At 43.4% G+C, this 27,163-nt stretch overlaps 1 protein-coding gene across 10 annotated transcripts in view; it reads right to left on the bottom strand.

The window, feature by feature from the left end:
• PLD5 (phospholipase D family member 5) overlaps nucleotides 1-27,163 on the bottom strand; it is a 407,776-nt gene that overhangs the window by 338,631 nt on the left and 41,982 nt on the right. For 2 of the 10 annotated variants that reach the window (XM_072732871.1, XM_072732877.1), the window contains exon 2: nucleotides 25,509-25,580. The exons of 5 other annotated variants lie outside the window; for them this stretch is intronic. In XM_072732871.1, the coding sequence (XP_072588972.1) occupies nucleotides 25,509-25,580 (72 nt within the window). Of the gene's footprint in view, nucleotides 1-4,308; nucleotides 4,875-25,508; nucleotides 25,581-27,163 lie in introns of those variants that run through there. 3 more of the 10 variants (XM_072732873.1, XM_072732881.1, XM_072732875.1) reach the window with 3 other exon arrangements.

The raw sequence follows: 27,163 nt of genomic DNA, 5'->3' as shown, positions 1-27,163 counted from the left end.
TCTCTTTACTCTAGGTCTTTCATCTATCACATTGATTTTACAATCAACAGTAGGCTTGATCAGCAACAGCTTCCGTGGTATTTTATCCATCATCCTGTATACACTCACTCTTGCGTCTTCTCGCCAAATGGGACCTGTCCAGTATCCATGATGAGTCATATGGACTGGTGTGGCTGACCAACGGGATGAAATTTGAACTGAGTTCACATTTGCTTATTTTCAGCTTCACACTTCCTTTATTTAGCCCATTGAGTGCAATTCCTTCATAGAAGACCACAGAAAGCACAGGAGAAATGATTCATCTTCATTATACTACTGGTATGTGCAATTTAAAATTTTTAATGCTCTTGACACAGTCTTCCAGGAGAAACTCAAAACCAACCAACATTCAATTCCCTAAAATTTGTCATCAAAATATCCCCCTCCCTGACAATTAGTATCTTACCTATTCTAATTTATAAAATACTTTTTTTCTCTGTGGGTTTTTTTTTTGAGGGGAGGGGCTTCACTATCCACTCATATTCTTCACATCTTTCTATTCATCTTATCAATGCGATTACAGGTCATCAATTATCAAGAACACCGCTCTGAAGTCATTAGTCATTTCTGGCTATATATAATTTGCCTTCTATATGTCACCTTCAAAATTCTAAAATCTCCAAATATACATGTGAGTATAGGCACATATCACTTCCCCGACCCTCTGAATCCACCTTCTTCTCTTCAGGAACACAATCAAAAGGCCATTTAGTACCTTGAGCCTCCACATCCAGAACACATTACACTGTCACTCACCTCTAAATACCTTACTGGACTTTGGGTGACATGCCACAGAAGTCATCTATTTATATATTCTGACTTTCACACTTTTTCTTCCTTGCCATGTGTCTTTTTTCATTCATCTGACAATACACACAATCTACTCTGTATGAGGCATCATGCCAGGTGATGTAGGAACTGCAGCCAGGAGATTCTTACTCACTCTTCTTGAGCTAGTTGCTTCAGATACAAGTTTGTGCTTTCCTTGTTCACAATCACATGCAATCAGTGGCCGGCACAAGTGAATGTTTCATGCATCTGCTCTCCTACTTTGATTCTTTTTCATTTCCTCCTCACCATCCTAACTGGAATCCTTATCATCCTGTACCTCAATAATTTGAAAAGCTTCCTTCGAATTCATCTCATCACCATGACCTTCAGCCTAATCAGACATCCGACTTGACACAAACATTAATGCAATTATCACAATGACCCAACAGACATAGGACTCATTATTCCCACTTTGCAAATAAGAACACTAATTGTTAAAGAGTTTTTAAAAAACTGCTGTCCAAAACCACCCAAATAGGTAGGTAACACAGAAATTTAACTCTAGGTCTGAGTGCAGTTAAACTCTCTTTCCATAACATAAGACTCTCTCAGATTAAGGGAACTGTTTAAGGGAAGTTGACCAGAGTGGAAACATAAAGTAAGAAATAGGGTGTTGGTGTGCAAATGACAAGAAACCCAAACAGGTGACACCAAGAAAGAACAGACCTGTCTTGGGAGCAGACTGGATATGAAAGAGATATGTCATCAGTATTTGAAGCTTTAGAGGCTGAATCACTGAAGCATTGGCCTTGCTTATCCTCCTCTATACCTTAAAAGGTTGTAGGATGAGGTGGTTTAAGAAATAAGGGCCTTGAGGGACACATGGGTAGTACATCCGGTTGTGCATCTGACTCTTGGTTTCAGCTCACATCCTGATCTCAGGGTTGTGGAATTGAACCTTGTGTTGGGTTCTGAGGAGTCTGCTTCAGATTCTCTCTCCCTCTCCCTCTGCCCCTACAGCTCATGTGCATGCACTCTCTTTCTCTTAAATAAATAAATAAATAAATCCTAAAAAAGAAAGAAAGAAGAAGAAGAAGAAAGAAGGAAGAAGGAAGAAGAAAGAAGGAAGAAGGAAGAAGGAAGAAGAAGGGCCTTGCAATTGTTCCTACCCTGGCACTACCTTTCACTAGCTGTATATCTTTAGGAAAATACTCCTCTGTACCTTGCCTCAGTACAGTGGTGGTAATAATAATAATATTGCTTAAAAGAAAGGATGAGGATTATCAAAGTATTTAAAACACTTGGCACATAGCACATGTGTCCTCAATATTTGTAAAAAATTCCTTGAAAGCATTCACACATTTCCTTTGCTTTGAAATAACTTAAACTTGTTTGCAATTATGTGGGGTGGATTTAACTATTTGCATTTTCTTTTGATTTGCAAATAAAACAAAAGCAAGCAATCTGAGCCCACAGCAGCACTGACTTACTTGGCACCCCGCAAGCCCTGACTTGCTCCTGACACTAATAATGAGGGCCAGGAGAGGGTTTTAAACACAGTGACTGCCTTTTGTCTTGGATAAGTAAGATAACGGATCATGTTTGCACGATGAGAAACATGATTGGTTTTCTTTTTCCTTATAGAAGGGACTTAAGTCCCCTTAAAATCAAAGGCCGATTTTTCAACCCACTGTTCTCTGGACTGAGTTCGCACTACAAAGAAAGGTTCCTTTTACAAAAGCTGGCTGGTTAGGATGCATGTCTTCCCTACAAAACCGTGACCGTTTTAACGTTTGTAGTTCAGAAAAGCTCAGTTAGACTGAAGGTTTTGCTTAATGTACAACTGGGTAATGTTTTCAACTTTTTTTTGCAATCAAAAAAGAGGTCTACATGTTTTCCTAGGTTGTGCTACCGCATTTAAGTGACTCAGTCCTCAGCGGGCCCCTTGTCATCCCCTGAATACTGTACAAGACTGTCGCTATGCTCAAGTCTATGCCCACGCTCAACGTGTGCTAGCAGGAGCCCTATCTGCATCTCAGCCTGGTCCTTTTTAATCCTTAAAGGAATGTTCTCAGGCTAATAAAGAGAAGAAAAGAATTATTATGCCTCAAGAACTGAGGCAAAACATTCCAAAGCACTAAGGAGCCCCATTTAATCCTCAAGTGTTATTTACCCACCCTGCTGGTCAGGGAGAAATAGGTGAGTCCCTAACATGACTTCTCCCCAGGTCAGAAGAGCCTGGAGCACAGATGAGCTGACAAATGGAGGCAACAATCTGTCAATGAAGGAGGCAACAATCTGACCTGTCAATGAAGGAGGCGACAATCTGACCCTGAGCTTTGCAGCTCTGTTTCTAGGGTCTGTGTGCTCGGGAGTGAGCGATCTAGGATGGATGGTGAGGGCAGGAAGTGAAGTGAAATATTTTCATAACTCTGGTTTCCAATGTCCCCTTTTTCTGAGTCGCTGGAGAGGCAGGCTTACTTCTAAAAATTCCCACAACCCTCATCAGCACTCTCTTCATTCATCTGGATTATAAAAGGAATAATCATTTCCCACACATCAGCTGTGCAGTCAAATAAGTGTATTTCAGGCATTCTCTCTATACAGTAATAGGTTATGTTTTCTCCTAAATGTTATATAATCTTATTATTACCAATTTCCTTCGTCCCTTGAGTCCTTAAAGAAAACATTTCAGGGCTTCACTGCCGCTCCGGGGTGGCGGGTCCCGGGGCAAAGGCGCCCGGAGGGCCGCAGGACCACTGCAGACCCCGGCTCAGGACGCTGTCCTGCCGGGCCGGGCCCGCACCTCGTCCAGAGACCTCACGTTCCCATTAAGGCAGGCCTCCCCCTGGCAACGTCTGCTCTGCTGGAGCGAATCAAGCCAACTTCCTCCAAAGTCACTTACACTTTCTTTTAGAACCTGGCCTCTTTTTGCCACTGTCTGCCGATGACAGTTGTGAAAGAAAACAAAACAAAACAAAACAATCACTTAGAAGTTTGCTCTAGTAACGGTTAATGTGCAGATGCCTCCAATCAACAGTGACACTCGCAGAATTGTGACAATTCACCAGAGTCGCGAAAAGAGCGGCTTCTGTATGAATGGGTTGGTACCCCCGCACGCAAATATCGAGAAAGCAGGCAATTATTTCTTTGAGGCAGCCTCCTGGAAATCACAAATTGCATTCGGAGGAAGAGCACACACATCAGAGACTGCATTAATCAGGGCTCGCACTTGAGGTCACCGTGCGACTGTCCTTCCCTGGCAGAGCCCAGCAAACGGTTCGTATTAATTACAAGGCTCCTGACATGAAAGGAATCATTTTTCAAAAGTCAGTGCTTTGGTGCCAAGGGGGTCCCCGCCCTTTCTAGCAAAAAGCTGACAGTGCCTGAGAGCTCAAGTTCAGGCTCCTGCTACCCACAGCCACTGTCACCAGCAGATGCCAGGTATTCCTCCCCAGGTCACAAACTAGGTCTACCGAAAACTCTGGAGTCTCTTACCATTGTGATCCAATCTTCCCTCCCTGCAGAGTCCAGCAGCCAGGAGCTGTTGCTGGTGCGCTGTTTCCACAGCCAATGGAAGCTTTGGAGGCAGAGAATGTTTCATGTGGTGCAAATGTATCACCACTGATTATATTTCAGTCCCTCAATCGCTGGCCTCGATGCTTTGGAAATCAGCCAAACCAAGCTTGAGGAGAAAGGGCTGCAGCTTGCAATTTCAGAATTTCCCCGAGAACCTGCTCTTAGAAACATGGGTCTCTCGTTTAGCATTTTAAGCAAATACCAAAGGCTGCTACATTCAATTAGATCTCTCTCTCTCTCTCTCTCTCAGATGGGTTGTGTTGCTTTGTAGGATGAAATTATAGCAGGAGTCCAAGCTGACCCAGGGGACACAGGCACTCTGCTGACTTCCACACACCTCTAACCTAACCCGAAAAGTCACTCTTCCAATCAGAGAAGAGAACCCCGGCTGGACACAGAGGGAGGGAGAGAATCATGCTGGCATGCACCTGGGCACACCAGGGTCGCAGCTGCTCCCTAAGTGGTATGAATCTGCAAAGTGTGCCAAGGACCAAACACTGGACCCAAGTCTGGACCACAGCATTTGGTGTCACGCTGTCAAATCCAAACAGGTAGGAAGAAAAGCTCCTTGCTCATCAAGGGAGTCTATGAAGCATAGCTTTGTCCTAAAAAATAAACTAGAAGTTCTTCTAATGCAGGGACTGTATATGCCAAGATGCTTTAAATCTAGCCATGTCTGCTCAGTCATATTAAACCATTAAGCTCCTTGTTCTTCCTATGTTTTGACAACATTTTATTGCTTAAAAATTTTACCTGTCTCCGAAGGATTCAATCTCACACAGCTAGCACACAGCAGAGGCAGGGCTGCAATCAAAGCTCAAGCCAGGACTCTTGAAAATAAGCATACAAAAAAGCAAAAACATCTAAAATTGCTAACCTGTTTACCTGCTTTTCCTTCCTCACTTACTGTCAATTCCAGTAGGGTGGCTGCCATGTTGGTTTTGTTCCTTTCCCTCTCCCTAATGCAGCTCCAATACATTGTACAGTATTTACTGGCTGAATTAATTAAATTCCCATAATTGTTGGAAGGGTGGGCCGTCCCTCGAACTGGTAAACTTCCTCTTACTAAGAGCCTGATGTGTTCATGACTGCCTTCCCTCACACCAAAAGAGAAAGGCTCCCATGTCCTAATAGGTTAGGCCTGCAAAGGGCAGGAATGCCAGCAAAGCTAAATATTTGCTGCAGAGCAAATTCAAATTCCACCCAAGGAATAAAATTGATGCTGATGGCTAACGGTTCTAATTTCTTAGAAAGAGTGCCCGGCATTTATCAGGCTTGGTGGGATCAAGAAGTAGCTGTGAATCAACGGAGGCCAAGAAAACTACTCTCATTTTCACTCCCTGGAGGGAACAGTCTTACAGAACAGAAAAGAATAGTAGGCAAATCAGGTGCCCCAGTGAGACAACAGAGCCCATGTCAGTGGCCAAGGTATAGCTCAGTGCTTGCACCAAAGTAGGTTCTATATACTCCTTGAATCTATATACACCCTTAAAGGGCTGCTCTGGAACCCTGGAATGTCTGATACTTGTCCTCAAGCTAGGAGGGGACAACACAGCCAAATTTGGGGTCTCAGTTCAATTTGAACCCCATTCACGGTCCCATTTCTAGGACATTCCACCAATTACACTTGTCCTCAAATGAAATGAAGTGGTGACATCAGTTGCCATGTGACCAGCAAAAGAGCCTCGTCTCTTCTTTCTTGCCAGCCTCTGTCTTGTAAACAGTGGACACCCCCTACCCTGGCATCAATGAAGCATCCTCCTTTTCTTCTACCTCTTCTTCAAAGTGTGACTGACATCATTCCTCCCTCCCTGAAGAAGACACCTCTGCTGGTTACAACTCACAGCAATATCTCCTCTCCGTGACTGGTAAACATGCTATTCCCTCTCTAAGATTTGTGAGTGGCATCGCACTGTCAAAGATGAAACTAAGACTACTACACACCTCTAACCTGACCAGAAAAGCCACTCTTAAGGGGACTTCATGAACGGGCCCCTTCGAGTTTGCCCCCCCACCATGCCCCTGCAAGCACCCTCTGAGGCTTCAGCCCCGAAGAATCCCTCACACTTTCCTTAAATCACAGTGCTCGCTCCTGCTTCCAGGCTTCTCTGCACATACACGGGGCCCACATGGGGCCCCTCCTCCTCCTTCAGCCCTGGCTGTCCGCACCACCTCCTCTGGCCCTCCTGCAAGAACTGGGTGGCAAGCTGAAGGCTGGAGATGCATGAAACATCAGTGTGGACCATCCTTAGGTTCCTGTGGGAGCCCCACACCAAGCTACGCAGGTTTAGAATCAGTGTCGTTCTGAGATAAGAAATGCTCATGCAGTGTATGGGCACTATTTTTCCCTGAGAAGGATGCACCTCTTCTCACATAAATTACCATTTGGCAGAAACCACAAGGGGACATGAAGAAGGATTTCTGAATAACCGTCTGTCTGGACTGAATCAGGAGTCTGTCGATGTTGCGAATTGTTTGGACACTGATGTTAATCAAAATCGTTAGACTTCTCGGCTTGATTTGGTCAGAACACACTAATCACTAAAACACAACCCCCTCATTTTTTTTTTAAAGATTTTATTTATTTATTCATGAGAACACACAGAGAGGATTGAGAGAGAGAGGCAGAGACACAGGCAGAGGGAGAAGCAGGCTCCATGCAGGGAGCCGACGCGGGACTCGATCCTGGGTCTCCAGGATCATGACCTGGGCCGAAGGCGGCGCTAAACCGCTGAGCCACCCAGGCTGCCCCAACCTCCTCATTGATACCCAGCCCCCAGACACCACCAGCAGGGAAGTTAGAAACTTCTGGTGAGAAACCAGGGGAAAATTATAGAATTTTCTATAAAATAGTAAATTTTTCATTAACAGATGTAGACATCCAAAAAAAGCCAGTCCTTTCCTGGATGTACCCCCCAGCCCAACCCTCCCACACACCCCCTGGCAGCTAGAGATCCCAGCAATGAAGAGCCTCAGACCGAGGGACAAAAGGCCCAGTGGAAACGTATCCCCACCCCCTTGAGCCTGGAAGGGTACAAAAAAAGAGAAATTCTTTTACAAATGTGTACAAAGAGCTATGGTATTTCATTCAGTGTTTCTGAATGATGTCAATCCATTTTATCTTTTTTGTAAAATCTTTATTACATCTTTAAAATGTGTATTTAAAATGTGTATGATAAGCCCACCAAGACATTACTATCTCCCCCCAAAGAGTGCTCCCTATGCATTGGTCAGTATCGAAAATGTTGGTCCTGCATTAATAACAAGTTTATTTGGCATTCAAAAAAAAGTAGCCAGTAGAGACTGGAAACTCCCACAGCTACTGGGACACCCCTTCCCTGCTGCCACCTCCCCTGTGTGTAAGAATCCAGAGGAAATGAAGAAACAGTAGACTCCTAATTATTCCACAGCAGCAGTGTTAGGCCTGTCTACCCCCTCCAAAGAACAGAGGGAAGGGTTGGGAACTGTTTATCTTTCCCTGGTTCTCCCATCTTCACTTTTACCCCCAAATCCTACCCTTCTGCATTGCCTCTGTGTTACTAGATCCCTTAGAAATAAGCGCACAGGATATCAGGATCCCTTTGAAATAAACACATGGGATTATTAGGTCCCTTAGAAATAAGCACACAGAATTACTAGATCCTTTAGGAATAAGCATACAGGATTATAGGATCCCTTAGAAATAAGCATGCAAGGTAGCAGGATCCCTTAGAAATAAACACACAGGATTACTAGATCCTTTAGGAATAAGCACACAGGATAACAGGATCCCTTAAAAATAAGCACGTGGGATTAATAGATCCCTTAGAAATAAGCACACGGGCAAGATGGTGCATTCAAATTTAATCTCAAGCAACCCTGCTCAGTCTAAGAATCATAAAGTATGGAGGGATGTCTCTGAGCTTCTAATAATGTTTCAAAGGTTTCTGTTCTGAAGATTGGAATTGATGTTGGGAGAGGAAAAATTAAGTCAAGGCAATGAGAAAAAGAACCCATCACTTCTTAAAGCCGCCCTCAAGGTTGCCAAGTACTTATATCAAGAGAACAGTCACCCAGAAGACAACACATTTCAGCAGAAAAATACTGACGTTAACTTCGATCACGGTATCATTTATGAGATATGAAGTCCTGCAGGATAGTTTCTAACCATGAAAAGTGGAGACAGTAGGGAGGAAATTACGGAGACGGCAAGAAAATGTGAGTGCCCTCCAGGAGGGGAGCGGCAATCACAGAGTCCTCTGCAGGGTCTCAACAGGGACCCTGCAGGGTCTCAGGGTCCTGCAGGGTCAACAGACCCCTGCAGGGTCTCAGTGGAAGCCTTGGGGCCTGTGTGTGTGTGGGGGGGGTGGGGGTGGTAGTCCTGAATTCTAGAGACAGCCAACTGGAGCCCGGGCTCTCCCCAGACCTTATCCCCTTGACCCTTCTGGTTCTGTGCCTGGGGCCTTGGTCCTTCAGGGCTACGTTATCTGTGCCTGTTCTCCCTTTCCTCCACAGGGGGGAGCTGCCGCGTAACAAGGGCAGCGTCTCGAGCTCTGAGAGGGGAGCAGTTTTCCTTACCAGGAACAGCACCTGCCACAGATGCCTCCAACCAGAAAAGGAGGTGAGCAATCAGTGGTTCAAAGTCAGCTTCCAAAGCCATCCTCCAACTGCCCCTGCTCAAGCATTCACCTGCAAATACGTGCGCACATAGGGCAATGACCATGGGGTTTTTTTTTTTTTCTTTTATCTACTTCAATTCAGAATTTATAAATCATCTGAAAGATGTTATTTAAATGAGGATAATCCAGGTACACATCCTGAGCATTAGGATGCCTGATATTTTAGCTGATGGCTTTAATCACATGGAACTCACTGGACTTATTTACCCATGGATTAAAAGCAATCTGTAATGTATCTTTGCCTGTCCAATTCTTTGGGCATAAATGATTGCCCCAAGTAAGAAAAGTCTTCTGAGGCATGTTGCCAAAGATGATTCAGTGATGGTAAATAAGCAGCTTAATGAAGTGAACTCTCCTTATTAACCTCTGGCCAGAGTCACATCTGTGCCCATGCCTTGTTTCAGTTCTTAAACACTCTTCAAAAGCAGCAGTCAAGTTCACTTCTAATTTGCTTCTGAAGAAATCTGCACAAGCCCATTTAGCAAAGTGATTATCCCTCAATTTGGAGGCAATGAGAGAGGTGCTTCCATGAGGTCCCAAGAGTGTCAAACCGATCCTGGTGCTCGTCCCAGAGGGCAGGTCTAGGCCCAGATCAGCACAGGGACTCATTTCATATGGCACTTCTGCAAAGCTGTGTGCAGTGTCTCAAAGTCTAATGCAGCAGCTACAACCAAAACAGGAACAAGGTGAACACGCCATAGGAAGAGAACTGCCCAAAGATGATAGGCCTGGCGCTCTGGTGAGGCCAAGTTCCACTCTACCCCAGCTCACTGGTCAGGCCATTTGTGGTGCAGGGGTGGGGATGGAGGGGCTGGCTCTCCCCATGCCACCATGCTCCAAGGCAGGGACCTGACTAGTCCAGGAGTCCTAAAAGCGAACCTGGCCTTCCAGGCCGTAATGAAGAAAGATTTGTTCAGGTAGGAGGATGCAACATATTTTATTTAAAACTATATCAGCTCGATTTAGAAGTTTCATATATTTAGAGGTATGAAACTGCCCTGGCCCCGACTACCATCGGGAGGTTTGTTCCCTTTTCTCTTTACTCCATTTTGCGAATCAAAAGTGTATCTCAGGACACCTGGGTGGCTCAGTGGGTTAAGCATCTACCTTCACCTCAGGTCATGGGATGGAGCCCTGCATCGGGCTCCCTGCCCAGTGAGGAGTCAGCTTCTCCCTCACTCCCTCTCGCTCACAAATTAAAAAACAAAACAAAAGTGTGTCTTATTTAATTCAATTCAGTAACTCCTGGTTGGGCTTCTGTGGGATGAGAATATGTAGATATCACAGTAAGGCTGGGTAGCCCCTGGCCCTATGTGGCTCTTTAAGTTTAAATTAACTAAAATTAAAAATTCAGCTCCTCAGCCACCTGAGGCACATTTTGAGTGTTTGATAATCCCATAGAGCTGGTGGCTACTACATTGGACTGCACATGGACAGAACATTTCCAGCAGCACAGAGCATTCTATTAGCCATGCTGCCCTAGCAGACCCTGAGCAGAGCAAAGAGAAAACGGGTGAGATGGGACACCTGCACACTGTAGATGCAAATCTCCAAGGAGATCTGCACATTTGGAATTACAGTCTGGAGCAGTCGTGGCTGTTCTTAAACATCATAAATGCTAGCATTTGTTTGGGGACAGTCTAACTCAGAGGTCTCAAACCAGCCACCTGTGGAATATCTCCTTTGGCTTCTGTTATATCGTAAACATGGTGGAATTAGTGTCCAACATTTAAAAAAAAAGAGAACTCATTAAAATCTAGGGATTTTTAAATCTCTCCTGAGAAATCAGAAGCTCTGGTCCCTCTGGGCCTCCATTCCCATGTGGAACACAGACCAGGAGCCAAGAACCTGCCATCCCTTCAGAAGGAGCATGTGGCCTCAGTTTATCAAAATCCCCACTGGCCTCTGCTGTCAAGGCCCTTCCTGTTTAATCCCTGCTACACATGCATTTGAATAGAAAAAAATAACATCTCTGGTGTTTTAAAAAAGGAAATATCTATAATAAAACACCGTTAAGATGCCTAGAACACCCTTGCTTATTTTTTCCATATATACTTAAATAAATTTTATCCAAAAGAACTCTATGAACTATAGAAATAGGATTATGGAATTATAAAAGAACTTCCTAATTTCCAATAATTCTCTACTGAACACCTTAGGCTCTCATACTTAACGCTGGGAGAGGAGGAGGACAAGAAGAGGAGAGGATGACAGAGATGTGACTCCTTCTTCATCTCTAGCCCGTTCCTCCACAAAAAAACACATACCACACACATATGCACATGCACAACACACAACATATACACACATATATACATACAACACACACATATACACCACACACATATATACACACCACACATGTATATACACACCACACATTCACACATACTTAGGTGTAGTGGGGCTGTTAAAAGGTTTAGTCATACATAAATAAAAATGAGCCCACATCTAAATAAGATTTTAAATAATATTTGGGAGCCTAATGGAAAAACATCATGCACAAATCTCTTCACTCAAACATCTAGTCTCATGCCCATGAACTAGCACTGGCTTAAATTTAAGCTCCTTTATTTTTTTTTTAATTTTTTTTTTTTAATTTATTTATGATAGTCACAGAGAGAGAGAGAGGCAGAGACACAGGCAGAGGGAGAAGCGGGCTCCATGCACCAGGAGCCCGACGTGGGATTCGATCCCGGGTCTCCGGGATCGCGCCCTGGGCCAAAGGCAGGCGCTAAACCGCTGCGCCACCCAGGGATCCTAAGCTCCTTTAAAGTAGAGACTTTAACTGTTCTGTTCAGCCAGCACGTAGCAGGTACTCAGCTCTCAGTAAATATTTGTTAAATGGAATATCAGAACCCTCACGGGGAACAGAACACTTCCTTAGAATTTCCAGGTCTCTGCTATAGTCTCCTTGATCTCAACTTGACATAATGATATTATATTAATTTATTCCACAAAGAGTTGCTGAAAGCCTCTTATGTGCTGGGCCTCTCCTGGAGTATTATTTTAGTGTGCAGCTGTTTATTCTCCAAGTCACAGGTCATACGTTTAGGAAGAGAGTTGCAATCACGTTAAGAAGAATTTGATTTTGGATGCTGCACTGCCTTTTCTAAAAAACTATACATGCACAAACAATACTATGATGCTCTCATTATCTGATCTATTACATTACCTAGACTATAATATTTATTATAACAAAACACCCATTATGTCATCTATGTACTATACTATTACATCATCTATTCCTGAACCTTCCCTTCACCTTCTGGCCCCAACAGAAACTTGGCTCTCCCCTGGGGCCGCTGCCTGCCTTATGGTCCTCTCAAGGCGAAGCTGTTTTCCTCCTCGTCCCTGGACCACTGGATGAGGAGATAGCAGTAGACTTCCTTCCTGCACCTCCCTTCACCCACAAAAGGCCCCAGCTCTAATTTCACCTCATCAGATGAGATCACCCAATACTCAGTGTCCTGAGCATCCCCACCATCTGCTGACCCTCAGGTCAGCTCTCTTCTCCCTTCTCTCTGCAATGGATAGTCTCCATCACTTCTTGAGTCTTAACTCTAGATGCGCCAGCACACATCCAGAGATCTTCCCAGGGCTCTGGGATCTCATTTCCTTAACCATCCCTTTCAATAATCCCCACTCAGCCTCAGCCAGTGGCTCCCACATCATCACCACCAGCTGCAAACGCACCCCACTCTCTGCCACAAGCCTCCACCTTTTCCTCTCACCTTCTCTGCTATCCTGACACCAGTGATTTTTTCTGCCCCTATGAGGATCAGCGACCCACTGATGACAGTGCCGTGTCACCGTTTCTCAGCCCTGAGGTGTTCTCTCCTCCATCAGCTGGAAATCAACACCAATCTGTGTAATCTCCGTCTTCTGTATGCCCCCTATTCCCTGCCCTTCTTCTCCTGCTTCCTTGTACCTGCCTGTCCTGCAGTGCTCAATGCATGTTAGCGTCCACCCCTGCACTCGTGCAGCCACGTGCAGCTGGAAAAAAACTGCACACTTCACAGCGTGCCTGGTTGCTTGGGACCATTGCAACCATTCTCCACGACCATAATCAGCTCATTTGGCCACTTCTCTCAAAGGGCTGTTTCACATTTTCTTACCTCTCCCCAAACTGCCAACACCTTCTTGCCCATTTGCACTCTCAGCTTATGACCTTTGTTCTTACTTCACATCCACAGACACCACAGCTTCAACTTCCCGCTGCCCTGCCTTCCAGGATCTGCCTCCCCACAGGAACCAAGGAGGAACTAGCCCTGCTGCTGTTTGAGGGCAGTCCCTCTACTTGTCCCTCAAGGGTCTCTCTTCAGTAACTATCCCCTTTTCGACAAGAAAAGTCAATGTTTTGCTCTATGCCAGATCATTCGTATCTGCACATAAAATGTTATTTCTCCGACTTTAAGAAGGAACAAAAAGGCCTTCCCTTTTCCCCATTTTCCCCACCAGCCAATGTGTCATTTCCTTACTTCCTGCAACGAAATCTGGAAAGCACTACCTCCACCGTGTCTGCTCCTTGTCATCCACTGACACTGCCTGTGACCTCCCCATCACCAGAGCTAAAGTCCACTCTCACTTCTAATCGCACCTGACCTGTGAGAGCCTTTCATACAGTCACCCCTCCTGGACATGATTTCTTCACTTGGCCTCACAGTACATCATACCTCCTGATTTTCCATCCACTTCACTGGCTGTTCCTTCTTAGCCTACTTTGTATGTCCTCCTCCTCTGCCCAACCTCTTAATTTTGGAATGCCTTTGGGCTCCGTCCTTGGCTTCTTGTCTGTCTATATTCTAGTACCATAGCTATAAATAGCAATTAAATGCCAATGACTCCCAAATTATATCACCAGCCCCAACCTCCTTTGTTAGCTCCAAACTTATCTACCCAACTCTATGCAACAATGCCACTTAGATGTCAAAGAGGCATCCCAAATTCACCTGACAAAACAACACTACTCATTCTGTCCCATCCCTCTTTTACCTACATGAAATACTCTTTCACCCACAGCCTTACTCATCTCAATGATGGCAACTCTATCCCTGCAGGCCAAACACTTAGGAATCACACTCACTGGATGGCGACAATCATTTTTTCTTTTAATAATGGAAAATAACAAATGTTGGCCAGGATGTGGAGAAACTGGAACTTTCATACACTGCTGGCTGGAATGGGAAATGGTGCAGCCACACTGTGGAAGACAACTCGATAGCTCCTCAGAAAGTTAAAGATGGAACTACCAAATGATCCAGCATTTCCACTCACACATACATACCTAAAAGAATGGGCAACAGATGTTCAAACATATACCTGTGTACAAGTATTTGTGGCAAGTCTATTACAATAGTTACAAGACAAAATCAATGCAAAGTCCACCGTGGATGAGTGGATAAACAACGTGGCATATCCACACAGTGAAATGTTATCCAGCCATGGAAGGAATGAACTATTAATACCTGCCACAATGGGGATGAACTCTGAAAATGTATAGTAAGTGAAAGAAGCCAGACACAAAAGATCACATATCATAGGATTCTACTTAACATGAAATATCCAGCATGGTAAATCCAGAGATACAGAAAGTAGATTAGTGGCTGCCAGAGGCTTGGTCAGGTAGAGAATGAAATGAAGCTGCTTTGTTGTTGTTGTTGTTGTTGTTGTTGTTTTTAAGATTTTATTTATTTATTTATTTGAGAGAAGAGAGAGAACACAAGCAGGGAGAGAAGCAGACTCCCCACTGAACAGGGAGCCTGACACAGGACTCGATCCCAGAACCCTGAGATCATGGCCTGAGCCAAAGGCAGACGCTTCACCGACTGAGCCACCAAGCACCCTAGAGAAGCTACTTAACAGGAGATGGAAATACTTGGAACTACACAAAGGTGCAACAGTGTGAAGGCACTGAATGCCACTGAAGTATGCACTGAAAAATGGCTCACTTTAGGTTATGTGAATTTCACCTCAATTAAAGAACAAAAAAAGAGAAATTTCCCTCAACTCCTTTTTTTTTTTCTCTGACACTCCATATTTAATCTGTAAGAAGCTCCTCTGGCTCTACTTTCCAAACAAAATCCAGAATGTGACCACTTCTCCTCTTCACCCTGCAACCACTCCAGTCAAGGTCAACACCATCTCCCTTTGGATTGCTGTAGTCACTGACCCCCTTGTGCACCGTTGGCCCCTCTCATTGGCTCTCAACACAGCATCCAGGCAGAGCATATCATCTGTCGACTGCAACCCTGCAGGGGCTTCCCATTTACTGCTCAGGCCAACCTTCCAACAGTGGTCCAGAGGCCCCACGTGATCCTTTCTCCTGGACCTGCCACTAACACCATCCCTCCTCATTAGTCCCAGGTTGACTCTCCCACCCTATCCCTTGACTCTCCCACCTGAAACCTCCAACGCAGCCACACTGGTCCCCCCTGGTCCTCAGAGTGCCAGGCACATCCTCCACCAGCAGGTTCCCTGTCCCGATGCTCTCCCACTTGGAAACTACTGAGCTAATTCCCTTATTTCCTTCAAGACTTGGCCCAATCTGACTTTGTCAAAGATGCCCTTCCTGCCCATACACATAACCCTGGTCCCCCACATGCTGCTCTAATTTTACTTTCACCCATGTTTTTTTCTCTTCTAATATACTATACAATTGCAAAAAAAAAAAAAAAAAGTGTGTGTGTGCCTTACTTAGAGTGCAAACTCCACAAAGGGAAAGATTTGCATCTGTTTTGTTCCCCGATGTATCCAGCATTTGCAGAACAGTACCTGGCATGTAGCAGGAGGTCAATGATACATACTGAATTGAAAAATCTTCATAGTATAAAAAAATGGATTATAAAAATATTTACCAAATTGATAATAGCGATTATCAGTGGGAAATGAGGAAGAGATGTGAAATTAGGGATAGATACTAAAGAGACTTCATCTTCACATGGAACGTTTTGTTTCTTTTAGTTAAAAATGATGAAATGCATTCATCGGAATTACAAAATCTTAGTATTTGTCAATTCTGGATAACCTGTGAGAACTGGTTACAGGATTCCTTTTTTTTATAAGATTTTATTTATTTATTCATGAGAAACATAGAGAGAGGCAGAGACACAGGTAGAGGGAAGCAGGCTCCCTTCAGGGAGCCTGATGATGTGGAACTCAATCCCAGGATTCCAGGATCACGACCTGAGCCAAAGGCAAGTGCTTAACCACTGAGCCACCCAGGTGTCCCTGGTTATAGGATTCTGTGCAGTTCTTTTTATGGCTTAAATTTCTCAAGACAAGTAAGAAAAAAAAAACTTTATGGTTTTTATAGAGAATCCTTTGCTCTTCCCAAAAGAACATGGGTAGTCCTCTTAGAATTTCTGCAACAATGTCTTTTTGGAGTAAATATAGTTGTTGGGCAACTGCCCAATCCAGTGGAGAAAGAAACTAAAAGAGTTACAAATACAGAAATATGATTTTTACCAACTTGACCTCCTCCACACTGTGTGATGCTGGGGAACAGTCAGGGCTGCTAGAGAACTCAAGTCCTGGGGCACACTTACTGCCATTACCGCCAGAGCCCACCAGGTGGTGTGCTGCGTGGGTATCACAGCTACGGAGCACGGGCTCTCAAGCATCCCCAAAGAAAAGCCCTTCTCAAAAGGCCCTTTTTCAGAGAGTTTTAAAGCTGCTCCAGCATACCTGCGATTGAGTACTCATGCTTACACTGAGAGCTCTGAAGAAAGGCCCCCACCCACGTTCCCTGCCGCCCCCTTTCCAGGCAATAACCTGATGTGGCAAACCCTACAATCTCTAGACAAAATTCAGATGTATTTATTTTGGAAAATAAAACTCAGTCATCCACTCATTTCCTTTTCCAGCATTTCACAGCAAAATAAAGGTTGTATTGCCAAGAGTTATAAAATTAGAGAGGAAATGAAAATCTGTTATTTTCATAATAGGGTCTTTCCACTTAGCCAAAGTATTTTGAGTTCCAAAACAACTCACATCCCCAAATGGTTGAGTTTTCATAGTGACTTACTGATTTTAAGCTTTTGTAGTGGGCTCTAACATAACCAGACTTTAAACACAGCAATTTTGGGCAGCCTGGGTGGCTCAGTGGTTTAGTGCTGCCCTCAGCCCAGGGCATGATCCTGGAGACCCAGGATCGAGTCCCACGTCAGGCTCCCTGCCTGGAGCATGCTTCTCCCTCTGCCTGTGTCTCTGCCTTTCTCTCTTTCTTTCTCTCTGTATGTGTCTCTCATGAATAAATAAATAAAATCTTTAAAAAAAAACAGCAATTTTTAAGCAATGCCTAGAACTACTGGATATAACTTTTCCAATATTATATGAGATCAATATCCAATAAGCATACAAGCTATATGTAATATGTTCATAATATACTGAGCAGATAGGTAAGATATCCTTATTTTTTCATTATAAAATTGATATAAGCTATAGTAACATTCATGTATTTAGATCCATTCTCTTTAGTGACTGAATGGTATTTCTCAGAAAAAACAACAAAAACAACAGCAACAACAATAATAACAGAAAGCACTTGCAAGGTGCTCACTATGTGTCAGACTCGAGGCACCCTTCATGTCTGGATACAATCACTAATGACAACCCTCTGCAAGAGGAGCTATTTGTTATCCCCCTAACAGATGACAACACCAAGGCAGAGATGATAAAGAACTTGTTCAGGGTCACAAAGCTAGTAAGACATGGTGCCATAATTCAAACTCAGGCCATCTAGTTCCAAAGTCCATGGTCTTAACCAGCACATGACACTGATCATGCTATAAACTGCTTCACAATCTCCCTGGAAATGGACTTTTTAGATTGTTTGCTTACTATTTTAAACAGCACCACAATAACTATCCTCAAAAATATGTATCACTATTTCCTGAAGATTCATTTCTAGAAATGGCACTGCTTGTACAGGCACTTACAATTTTGGTAGGTAATGCCAGATTGACCTTTAGAAAAGCTTCATCGACCCACATTCTCCCCAGACAATGCTGCACGCTTGCCCCTGCTGCCTCTGGACAGTCTCAGTGTTCCTCTTTTCCAATAAACAGATAAACAGAAAACAGAATCATGGTGTCGCTTTAATTTGCAGGACCCTGATCACTTGTGAGTCTGCAGCATTTCACATATGTATTGCCCACCTATACTTATTGATCTCATGCTTCGGCCCATTATTTAGAGTTGCCTTTTCTTACGGATTTGCAGATGCTCTTGACCCCAAACACACACCGCTTCAGCTGCAGTGAACATGCTCTGACCCTACTGGACCCCCCAACTAGCACTTGGAGTAGCTACGCCTTAATCAGAAGAAGCTCCTGCGTCAGGTCCAATGGCTGAGAACAGAGCTCATTAAATTACACTTGCTTCCCCAAAGCAAAATCGTCAGCATAGCAGAGAGATAACAAAGTTTATCTGAGTCTCTAGCTCATGAGCTTCCCATGTAAAATCATTATCCTTTGTGGCAAATAGTGTATTGATCCCTCGTGATACATTAAGATAACAAACAACGTGGGTGCCAGGAACATCCGGGTGGAGCAGGATGGGGTGGCTACAGAATCAGACTGGCCTGGGTTTGAATTCTGGAGCCATAATTTAACTGGCTAGGCAGTCAATTTCCTCCAGCCTCCAAGTGTCTGTAGACCAAGAGTCATAAAATACCCGGGGTGGAGTTATAGGAATTAAGGACAACATCTATACTATTTATTATTATTGCTATTAATAATATTAATATTATTGATGGTGGCTAAGGAGAGGTAAATGTTCTGATTTGAAAAGTGCAGTTGACATGACTGGCTTTTCCAGCTTATTAGGAATGGGTAAAACTAAGTTATATTCTTTTCCTCTTCAAATTAAAATTCACCTTTACCTCCAGGTATCCAACGTATCTTCCCTTTCTGTCCTTCTCTTTCCATGTCTAGGAGTCACAGCTATGCTCAGACCAACCCCGCTTGCTCCTGTCTTGCAGTGCTGGCACCTGACTCCCCTCTGAGGTTACCAGGCTCCCCTAACCACCAGTCTTTGTCCAAGACAATGTGGCCAGGCCTCTGGCCCTGAGAGCTGCGCAGATCCCCTTCCAAGCCACAGCGGTTCCGAGGCAGTGTGTAAGTCCAAGCACCATCCCTACAAAGGACTAATCTCACCCAAGGGCTCCCTGGCAGAGCTGGCCTGGGCTTTCAACCTTTCATCTTCTTCGAAAAATCCCTTCCCAGAACTGCTGGCCTCCCCCAGGGGGGCTGTCTGTCCCTCACCTACCCAGGAGCATTTACACCTTAGACTTCTCCATTCCCATCCTCAACCTGCATGGCCCCACACCTATGCCCCTGCCCAAGTCCTTTCTCTGCTGCAGAGTGCAAGATTATTTCAGGAAAAAATAACACTGGCCACTCTAGGATATCTTTTACTCCTCTTACTTTACAAGGGACCTTCCTCAGATCTAGGCAGTTCCTGAGGAGTTGGTCTCCTTCTAGCTAGGAGGCTGCTTAGAGGCAGCAGGAAGTGAAGCAGATGAACGTCTATAACTGTGATTCACCCTGGAGCTCAGGAAGTTCATTCTGGAACAAAATGGATATAAACATACCCCCTACTTTGCTGGAGCTGCCAGGTTTGGTCATTTGTCTTTATCTAGGACCATATATGCTACTCAGAAACAATGACACTGACTGGATTCCTGAAACACAGTTTTATATAAACTATAACTGCTTTGGTGGCAGCATCCATTAGGAAAAAACTGTACTCTGAACCTTGAAGCCAATTAAGTGTGTTACAAGTACGATGATGCTTTTTCTTCATCTTCCCTCCCTTAGCCACCCCAGGTTGCAGAGTGTTTGAAAGCGATTTGGTTTAATTAAGTCAGTGATGTGATGGAAGCCTGTTGAAATCCTTTACTGGGCTGCTGTCACAAATCATCTTTTTTGAAATTAAAGGACTCTGAGAGACCAACTTGTTGAATTTCAATAGCCCACAAGATTATGCATTTTCCCTGGCATCGCAAAAGTAAACCCACTGAACTTGAAATTGTAGACAAAGAAATAAAAGCACGGCTGACTCGCTCATGGAAGGGGAGGTGTTCACACTTAAACTGGATGTGTTCAAAGAGCAGAAGGTGGAAAGTGGAGCCTGCAGTCATTCCCCACCACTGAACTGCCTGGGACCAGAGGAATCACGGATTTTGATGAGTACAGATGCACAAGCTCCATAACCTCATGATTTCCAAAGATATTCCCAGATGGCTGACTTGTAAAGGAACACACTGTTTGCCTGGATGTCTCCAGATGTGTCTGAATGAACAGGCATCTGGTTCAATGTCACAGTACACTGACAGAGCAACCCCATGAGTCAGAAGATGAATTACAGAACTATCCTGCGATCTCCAACTCTGTGGCCAAATGCTGTGCAAGGTGTGCCTGTGCAAGTGTACATTCTTTCTTGTTCACAGGGGTGTTGGATTTCAAATTAAGTACCACTTTCAGCTGTGTAGACCTAAGCCTAAATGTGAAGCTCTTCCATGCTGCATTCCTGGAACCAATGTAACATGGTGAGTCAACTCCACTCAGAGAGAGAAAGAAAGAAGAGAAAAACAAAAACAAAAAAAGAAAAAGAGAAATAAAAAATGAAGCTCTCTACTTTATATTCCCAACTGAAGACTAGTTTAGTCTGCTAAATGCAGTGGTTTCCTGGGCTTTCATAAGATTTATCGGTGACTATTTGATCAAAAGACTAAACCTATAATGATTGTCTGACAAAAATAAAGTTCAATAAAGTATATATACCATGTGTATATTATGCATATATATATGCATATATATGTACATATTAAGCCTAAAACATTTTCTTTTTCCTGTTTAAAAGTCTCCATTTAATTAAGTACATGTGTTCCAAACACATACGGATTTCAGATTAAGGAGCCCAACTAACAAACGACTTTGATGTTACCCAAGATAAAAGTGTAGGTTTGACTACTTTTTAAACAGAACAGTAGAATCATCTGAGTTTTAGAGAGGAGTTAACAAGAGAAATTCAAAGAAAAGAGAAATGCTTCGTTTTATTTTCTTAATCTCCAAGTATCTAGAGATTTTATGTGAAATGAGAAAGAAGAGAATATAAAAAAAAGAGAAAAGACACAGAAGACCATATTTAAAAGGGGGGGCAATAATGTTCATGTATAAGCTAAGATAGAAGTCTAAAAGTGCATTCAGGAGTATATAATGTTTTATAAAAGCCCCCAAAGGATATTTCAACTAGCAGTACATCCCATACTGTTGGAGTTCCCACATCTAGATTCAAAGAGTAAGGTATCATTTTTTAAGGTTAAAAATAACCAAAAATGGTATAGGAATTTAAAACAAGAAAATAGGGATGCCTGAGTGGCTCAATGGCTGAGCATCTGTCTTCAGCTCACGGTGTGATCCCGGGGTCCTGGGGTCAAGTTCTGCATGGGCCTCCCCCGCGGGGAGCCTGCTTCCACCTCTGCCTGTATCTCTGACTCTCTCTGTGTGTCTCTTATGAATAAATACATAAATCTTTAAAAAAATAAAAAATAAAAATAAAATAAAACAAGAAATAGACAGAAGTAGAACTGGGAAAAGAAAGTGTAGTACAGGCTCTGCGTCCATACAAGTTTGCACTGTGCCCTGAAGTAAAATGCAACTGCTCCCTTTTGGTCCGATTTCCAAATGGGCATGGTAGTCACTCCCTTATGGAGGGCCAGTGTGAAGATAAGTCAGACAGTACACAGTACGAAGAACATAGAAGACTGGTATTACAGTGGCTAGCTGTGATCCTGATGCTATTAGAAAAAATGCATTTTTTTTAATGGGTAAAAAAACCAAATGGTTTTTACTTCCACTATTATCACATAAGAGTGTAGTATGTTCTATAACATAACATAACATGGGGTCTATTGAAAATAGAAAGATAAAAATCATGTAAAAATTTTTCTCCCCAAAGGTAAAATAATCTTGCAAAGGATACACATGAAGGACTGTTACTACAAGCCATGGATTAGCTCCACTAATTAGGATACCAGTAAGAATGTCTATAATCTTCCTGGGAACTTCAAGGGAAGAAAATAAAAGATTGCTTGTGTGCATTAAAAGGATTTACAGGGCCAATAGGCGCTGGTATTTCATCAAAGTGCTGAGAAACACCTCCAGAAAGCAGAAAGAACTTGAAAATGGCAACCACAGAAACTAATGAGTGTGTCTGATTTTCTCAAATGTGATCCAGCTACCAAGGAACATTCCATTTCCCAAGACAATAATTTTGTGGAGTGTAATTACCTATAAATTTGCTGAGTTACAAATACAAATAGGCCCAGCACAAAAAGGACTGCTAACCCATGTGATAATCACTGTATTATTTACGTGCTACAGATTAATTCCAAGGAGACACTCCCTAGGATTAGCATCTTCAAGAAAGTAAGTTGGAGCTAAGAAATGAATGAGAGACACACCTCAATCTTTCCTCCAACAGTCACTGACCATCTCCACCCAGATTCCTACAGAGCCTTAAAGGTGACATGTGTGAGAGAGAACTCACTGTCATCCTTAAAGCTGCTTCTCTTCATGGTCTATACTCAGCTCCTACTACCACCAAACTCCTGGGACTCAAGCCAGAAACTTGAACTGCTCCCCCCATGACTGCCCCATATTCAGCACCACCAAGCCCTTCCAAAATCACTTTTTAAATAGTCTAAGATTAGATCCCTTGTTCTCAATTTCTACCACCATGAATTTAATTTAGTATCTCATGATTCCCTACCTAAAATGTTGCAATGGAGTCTGAGCTGGTTTGTTTTCCTCACCCCTCCATGCCCACTCTATCACGAGAGCAATCTCCCAACCACAGAAACTGGGCAGGTTATTCCCCTGCTTAAAATCCTGTTGTGGGGGTGCCTGGGGGGGGGGGCTCAGTCAGTTAAGCATCTGACTCTTGATTTCAGCTCAGGTCATGATCTCAGAGTTGTGAGTTCGAGCCCTGCATCTGGCAGGGAGCCTGCTTAAGATTCTCATTCTCCCTCTCCCTCTGCCCCTACCTACTCCCCGAAATATAAAATAAAATAAAATAAAATAAAATAAAATAAAATAAAATCCCATAGTGAAAGCATTAATACCTCCTAATCTGGCTCCCTCCTTTCTCTGTAATATCATCACCCACACAATTGGTCTTCACTCAAATCCACAAATACCATTTTCAAAATATATTGTATATTTCCCACCACATCCACCAGATAAATTCCTAATCATCTCTCAAAAGGCAAACCTGAGATCAGCTTCTGGTAAATCTCCTCCACCTGCCTAAGAGTCACTGCTAACTTCTCTGTGCTACTTCTGTAGTTTGCTTGCAGTTATACTACGGTGCATAACACTGCACTGTCGACATGTATTTATATGTATGATGTTCCATAATCGACAAGCTCTTAGAGGACACAGCTGTTTTTTAAGCTGTTTCTTAGGTATTCCTGACACAATGGCTGGCAAAAATAATGCCCAAGAAATTAATGCTGAATTGCAAAGCCTCAGCCCCTAAATTATGTCCTCTGGGTGGACATAAGACTCCATGACTCTACCATGAAGCTCTGATGTCCATCAAGAGAGGAATGGATAAAGAAGATGTGGTATATATATATATATACACACACACACACACAATGGAATACTACTCAGCCATCAAAAAATGATATCTTGCCATTTGCAGTGATGAGGATGGAACTAGGGGATATTATACTAAATAAAATAAGTCAATCAGAGAAAGACAATTATCATATGAACTCACATGTGAAAGAAACAAAACAGGATCATATGGAAAGAGGAAAAAATAAAACAACAAAATCAGAGAAGGAGACAAACCATAAAAGACAATCATAGGAAACATAGGAGGTAGCTAGAGGGGAGACGGTGGGGGATAGGGTATCTGGGTAATGGGCACTAAGGAGGGCACGTCATGTAATGAGCACTGGGTGTTTTAACATAAGACTGATGAATCACTGAACCCTGAAATCAATAATATGTTCATTAATTGAATTTAAATAAAAATTTTTAAAAATAGAAAAAATATTGGATTACTACTAGGTGACTTACAAGTAAAATCCAAAATCTACCAATTATTACACTGCTTTGGTTAATGAAATTGTAATCACTTTTGTATTTTCCCTTATCTATAGCAGTGTATGTTTGGACAGTTATCAGTAACAAAGATTGTTTCTGTTAAAAAAAAAAAAAAAAGACTCTATCATGAAGCTCAAGCAACAATTAGGGAAGCACGAAAAAACAGAGAGAGAGATAGAAAAGGAAAAGGAAGATCAGAAAGCAAGAAAAGGCTTCATGATGACAGCAAATTTAAGGAGCTACCAACAATGTCTCAAACAGAACCTGTGAGCAAGTCTACCTATCCATTTTCACTAAAGTCTCCTGCCCAAGAAAGTTCCCTGGAGCACTTTCAGCAGAGTAAACCAAAAAGCAAGAAGGCTGTCACGATGCCATGATAGGCCAAACTGCATCCCCAAACTGGAAGCCTCAACCCTATAACCCCACAATGTGACCCTGGGGAGGTAAGATCTTTAAAGATCTTATTAAGTGATTAAGTGAAAATGTTAAGTGAAAATGAGATCATCACAGCGAGGCCTTGATCCAGTAAGAGTGAAGTCCTTAGAGGAGAGGTGGGGGGGGGGGGTGTTGTCAAGGTCACGTGAGCACAGAAGGCCCGCCATATGAATGCAGAATGAGGTGGCCTTGTGCGAGCCAGAAGGGGAGGCCTGGAACCTGTCCCTCCCTCCCAACCCTACAAGGAGACCAACCTGCCAGCTCTTTGATCTTGGACTTCCAGCTCCAGAATCGTAAGAAAATATATGTCTGTGGTATAAGCGACTCAGTGTCTGATACTCTGTTATGGCAGCCCCACGAATTCATCATACCCCCTACAGGGCATTTGGTAAGGAAAAGAAAAACCTGGCAGGAAGGCGAACTGGCCAGACTGGCAGGTGGTAAAGGAATCATTTTTTTCTAGGACTCCTGCATTCCAGCTTGCAATAAAGATGGACAAATAGCAGGATTCATTAACTTTAAAGATCATCTGCTATCCCTGACGTTCTACGATCATTAAAAAAAGTTGTTCTTTGGGGCACCTGGGTGGCTCAGGGGTTGATCGGTCGTGATCTCAGGGTCCTAGGACCTGCTGCTCCCTGTACCTATGTCTCTTCCTCTTTCTCTGTGTCTCTCATAAATAAATAAATAAATAAATAAATAAACAAACAGATAGATAAAATCTTAAAAAAAAAAAAGACGCTCTTCTTCAGACATCTGATTACAGATACGACTATGATTTGCCTCTGATGAGCTCAAAATACTTCCATGAATGCCGAGTATTTGATGTGGCACTCCATCTAAAATATCGCAGTGTGGCAGGGATGAAGCCAGGTCAAGAGGGGTTCAGGTGCTTCTGTGTTACCTCCTGGTCCCTCCTCCCACATACACACAGATTTTCTTTCCTCCATGACTGGCATTCAGGATGAAGGACGTCCTGAAAAAGAAAAAAAAAATCAAACTATCCACTCACAGAGTTCCCTATATACAGGCATACAGGTGGGTGAGGGAGGAGCAGGGGAAGCAGCTCTCTAAGGAGGGAGTAAGGACATTTAGTCCAGGCAAAAACGCAGGGGAATGCTGCTCCTGATACTGCATGGTGGTCACTGGCTTAACCGATGAGCAGGGCCCTCCTTGCTGATCATGTGCATGTCATGGGGACAGAAGGTACATGTCAGATCCTATATTCTGCAACTCCTGGACTTAACAGAGTTCTGGACCACTCTCAAAACAAACAGCAGAGAGAAAATGTCTCAGTAATTTCGGGGAAGCACGGTATACAGCAATATCCCCCTGAAGTACCGAGTTATACTCGTGGTTGAGCAGAGGGGTGGAATGGCATGCTGGCGGTGAACACGAGCAGCTCAGAAGTGAGGGGTCTGGTGGTGGAGGCAGAGTTCAAGCAGTAGAGCGTGGACAGTCCAGGCTTTGACTGCACAAGCACAGCGTTAACTGGTGGCCAAGACGGTGAGCCAATGTTCAAGGTCATCAGGTTTAGGACAAGCAAGACGTGGGGCCAGTGCCAGTGGTGGCCCAGGTGGGACATTAAGGATAGCCTGGAACAAAGGGACAGTAATGTGACCTCAACCTTGGAGGACTCTGTAAGAGCTCATGGTCTGCATCCTGAGTGCATAGTTCTACTGAAAGATATGGGGACTGTTGAAATGTGGTCTGAGTTCCATCTGTCACCATAGGTGAACAGCACAGAGCTCTGAATGTTGAGTTTTTAATATAAATGTGTCCTTATGGTATCCACACCTGGTAAGGCCTGGAAACATTTACTATGCAAAAATCCTACATTACGAATAGGTTCTTTAAAAGCATATACTTATAAGGCAACCCAGCAGAATGCCATTATATGTGGGCACACTGCCAAATGGAACATGACCGAATAGTAGATTGGAGGATATTCAAGGTCAGCCAGAGCATTTCCGACTAATCACCATTGATGAGCTCTCAAGATGGCTCTGACTCCTAAGCCCAGATTCCCAGATGAAACCTTTGTCTTAGGAAGGCCTTCAGAAGCTTGCTGAAGAGAACGTGTATCCAGAGAGAAATATGAAAGATGTAGCACAGGGTTCCAGAAATTCAGAAGACTCCTGGTTTAGTCAGAGAACACAGGCAAGCTAGGAGAAAAGTCACAGGAATCTGAGCCAGTGGCTGACACCATGGGTCCTGTTTCTGCCAGCAACCAGGTAACTTGGCTTTACTTTCTGCCTCTCTGTATGTATTTCTTCTATCACCTAGCAGTATTCACATCTAACTTACTGACCAACCAGTAATACGAGGCTCAAATGAGAGAGATCTTTCCTGAAAAGGTCCAACGTTACAGAAATAAAAGACATTATTTATCAAGTGTGATCACCTCTCAAGAAGTATCAAGTCCCATTTGTCCAAGGGAAATTTACTGAGGGTTTATTATATTGCACAGATGGCTAGGCACTGGAGAAATATAATCTTTTGTTCTTCTCACAGAGGTATTCATGAAAAAAAAATCGTAATACAATGACAGAATCATTA

The sequence above is a fragment of the Vulpes vulpes genome, chromosome 13 (assembly GCF_048418805.1).
Source record: "Vulpes vulpes isolate BD-2025 chromosome 13, VulVul3, whole genome shotgun sequence".
Lineage (NCBI taxonomy): Eukaryota > Metazoa > Chordata > Mammalia > Carnivora > Canidae > Vulpes > Vulpes vulpes.
Note: the sequence above shows the minus strand (reverse complement) of the source record. Positions and strands in the feature narration are given on the sequence as shown.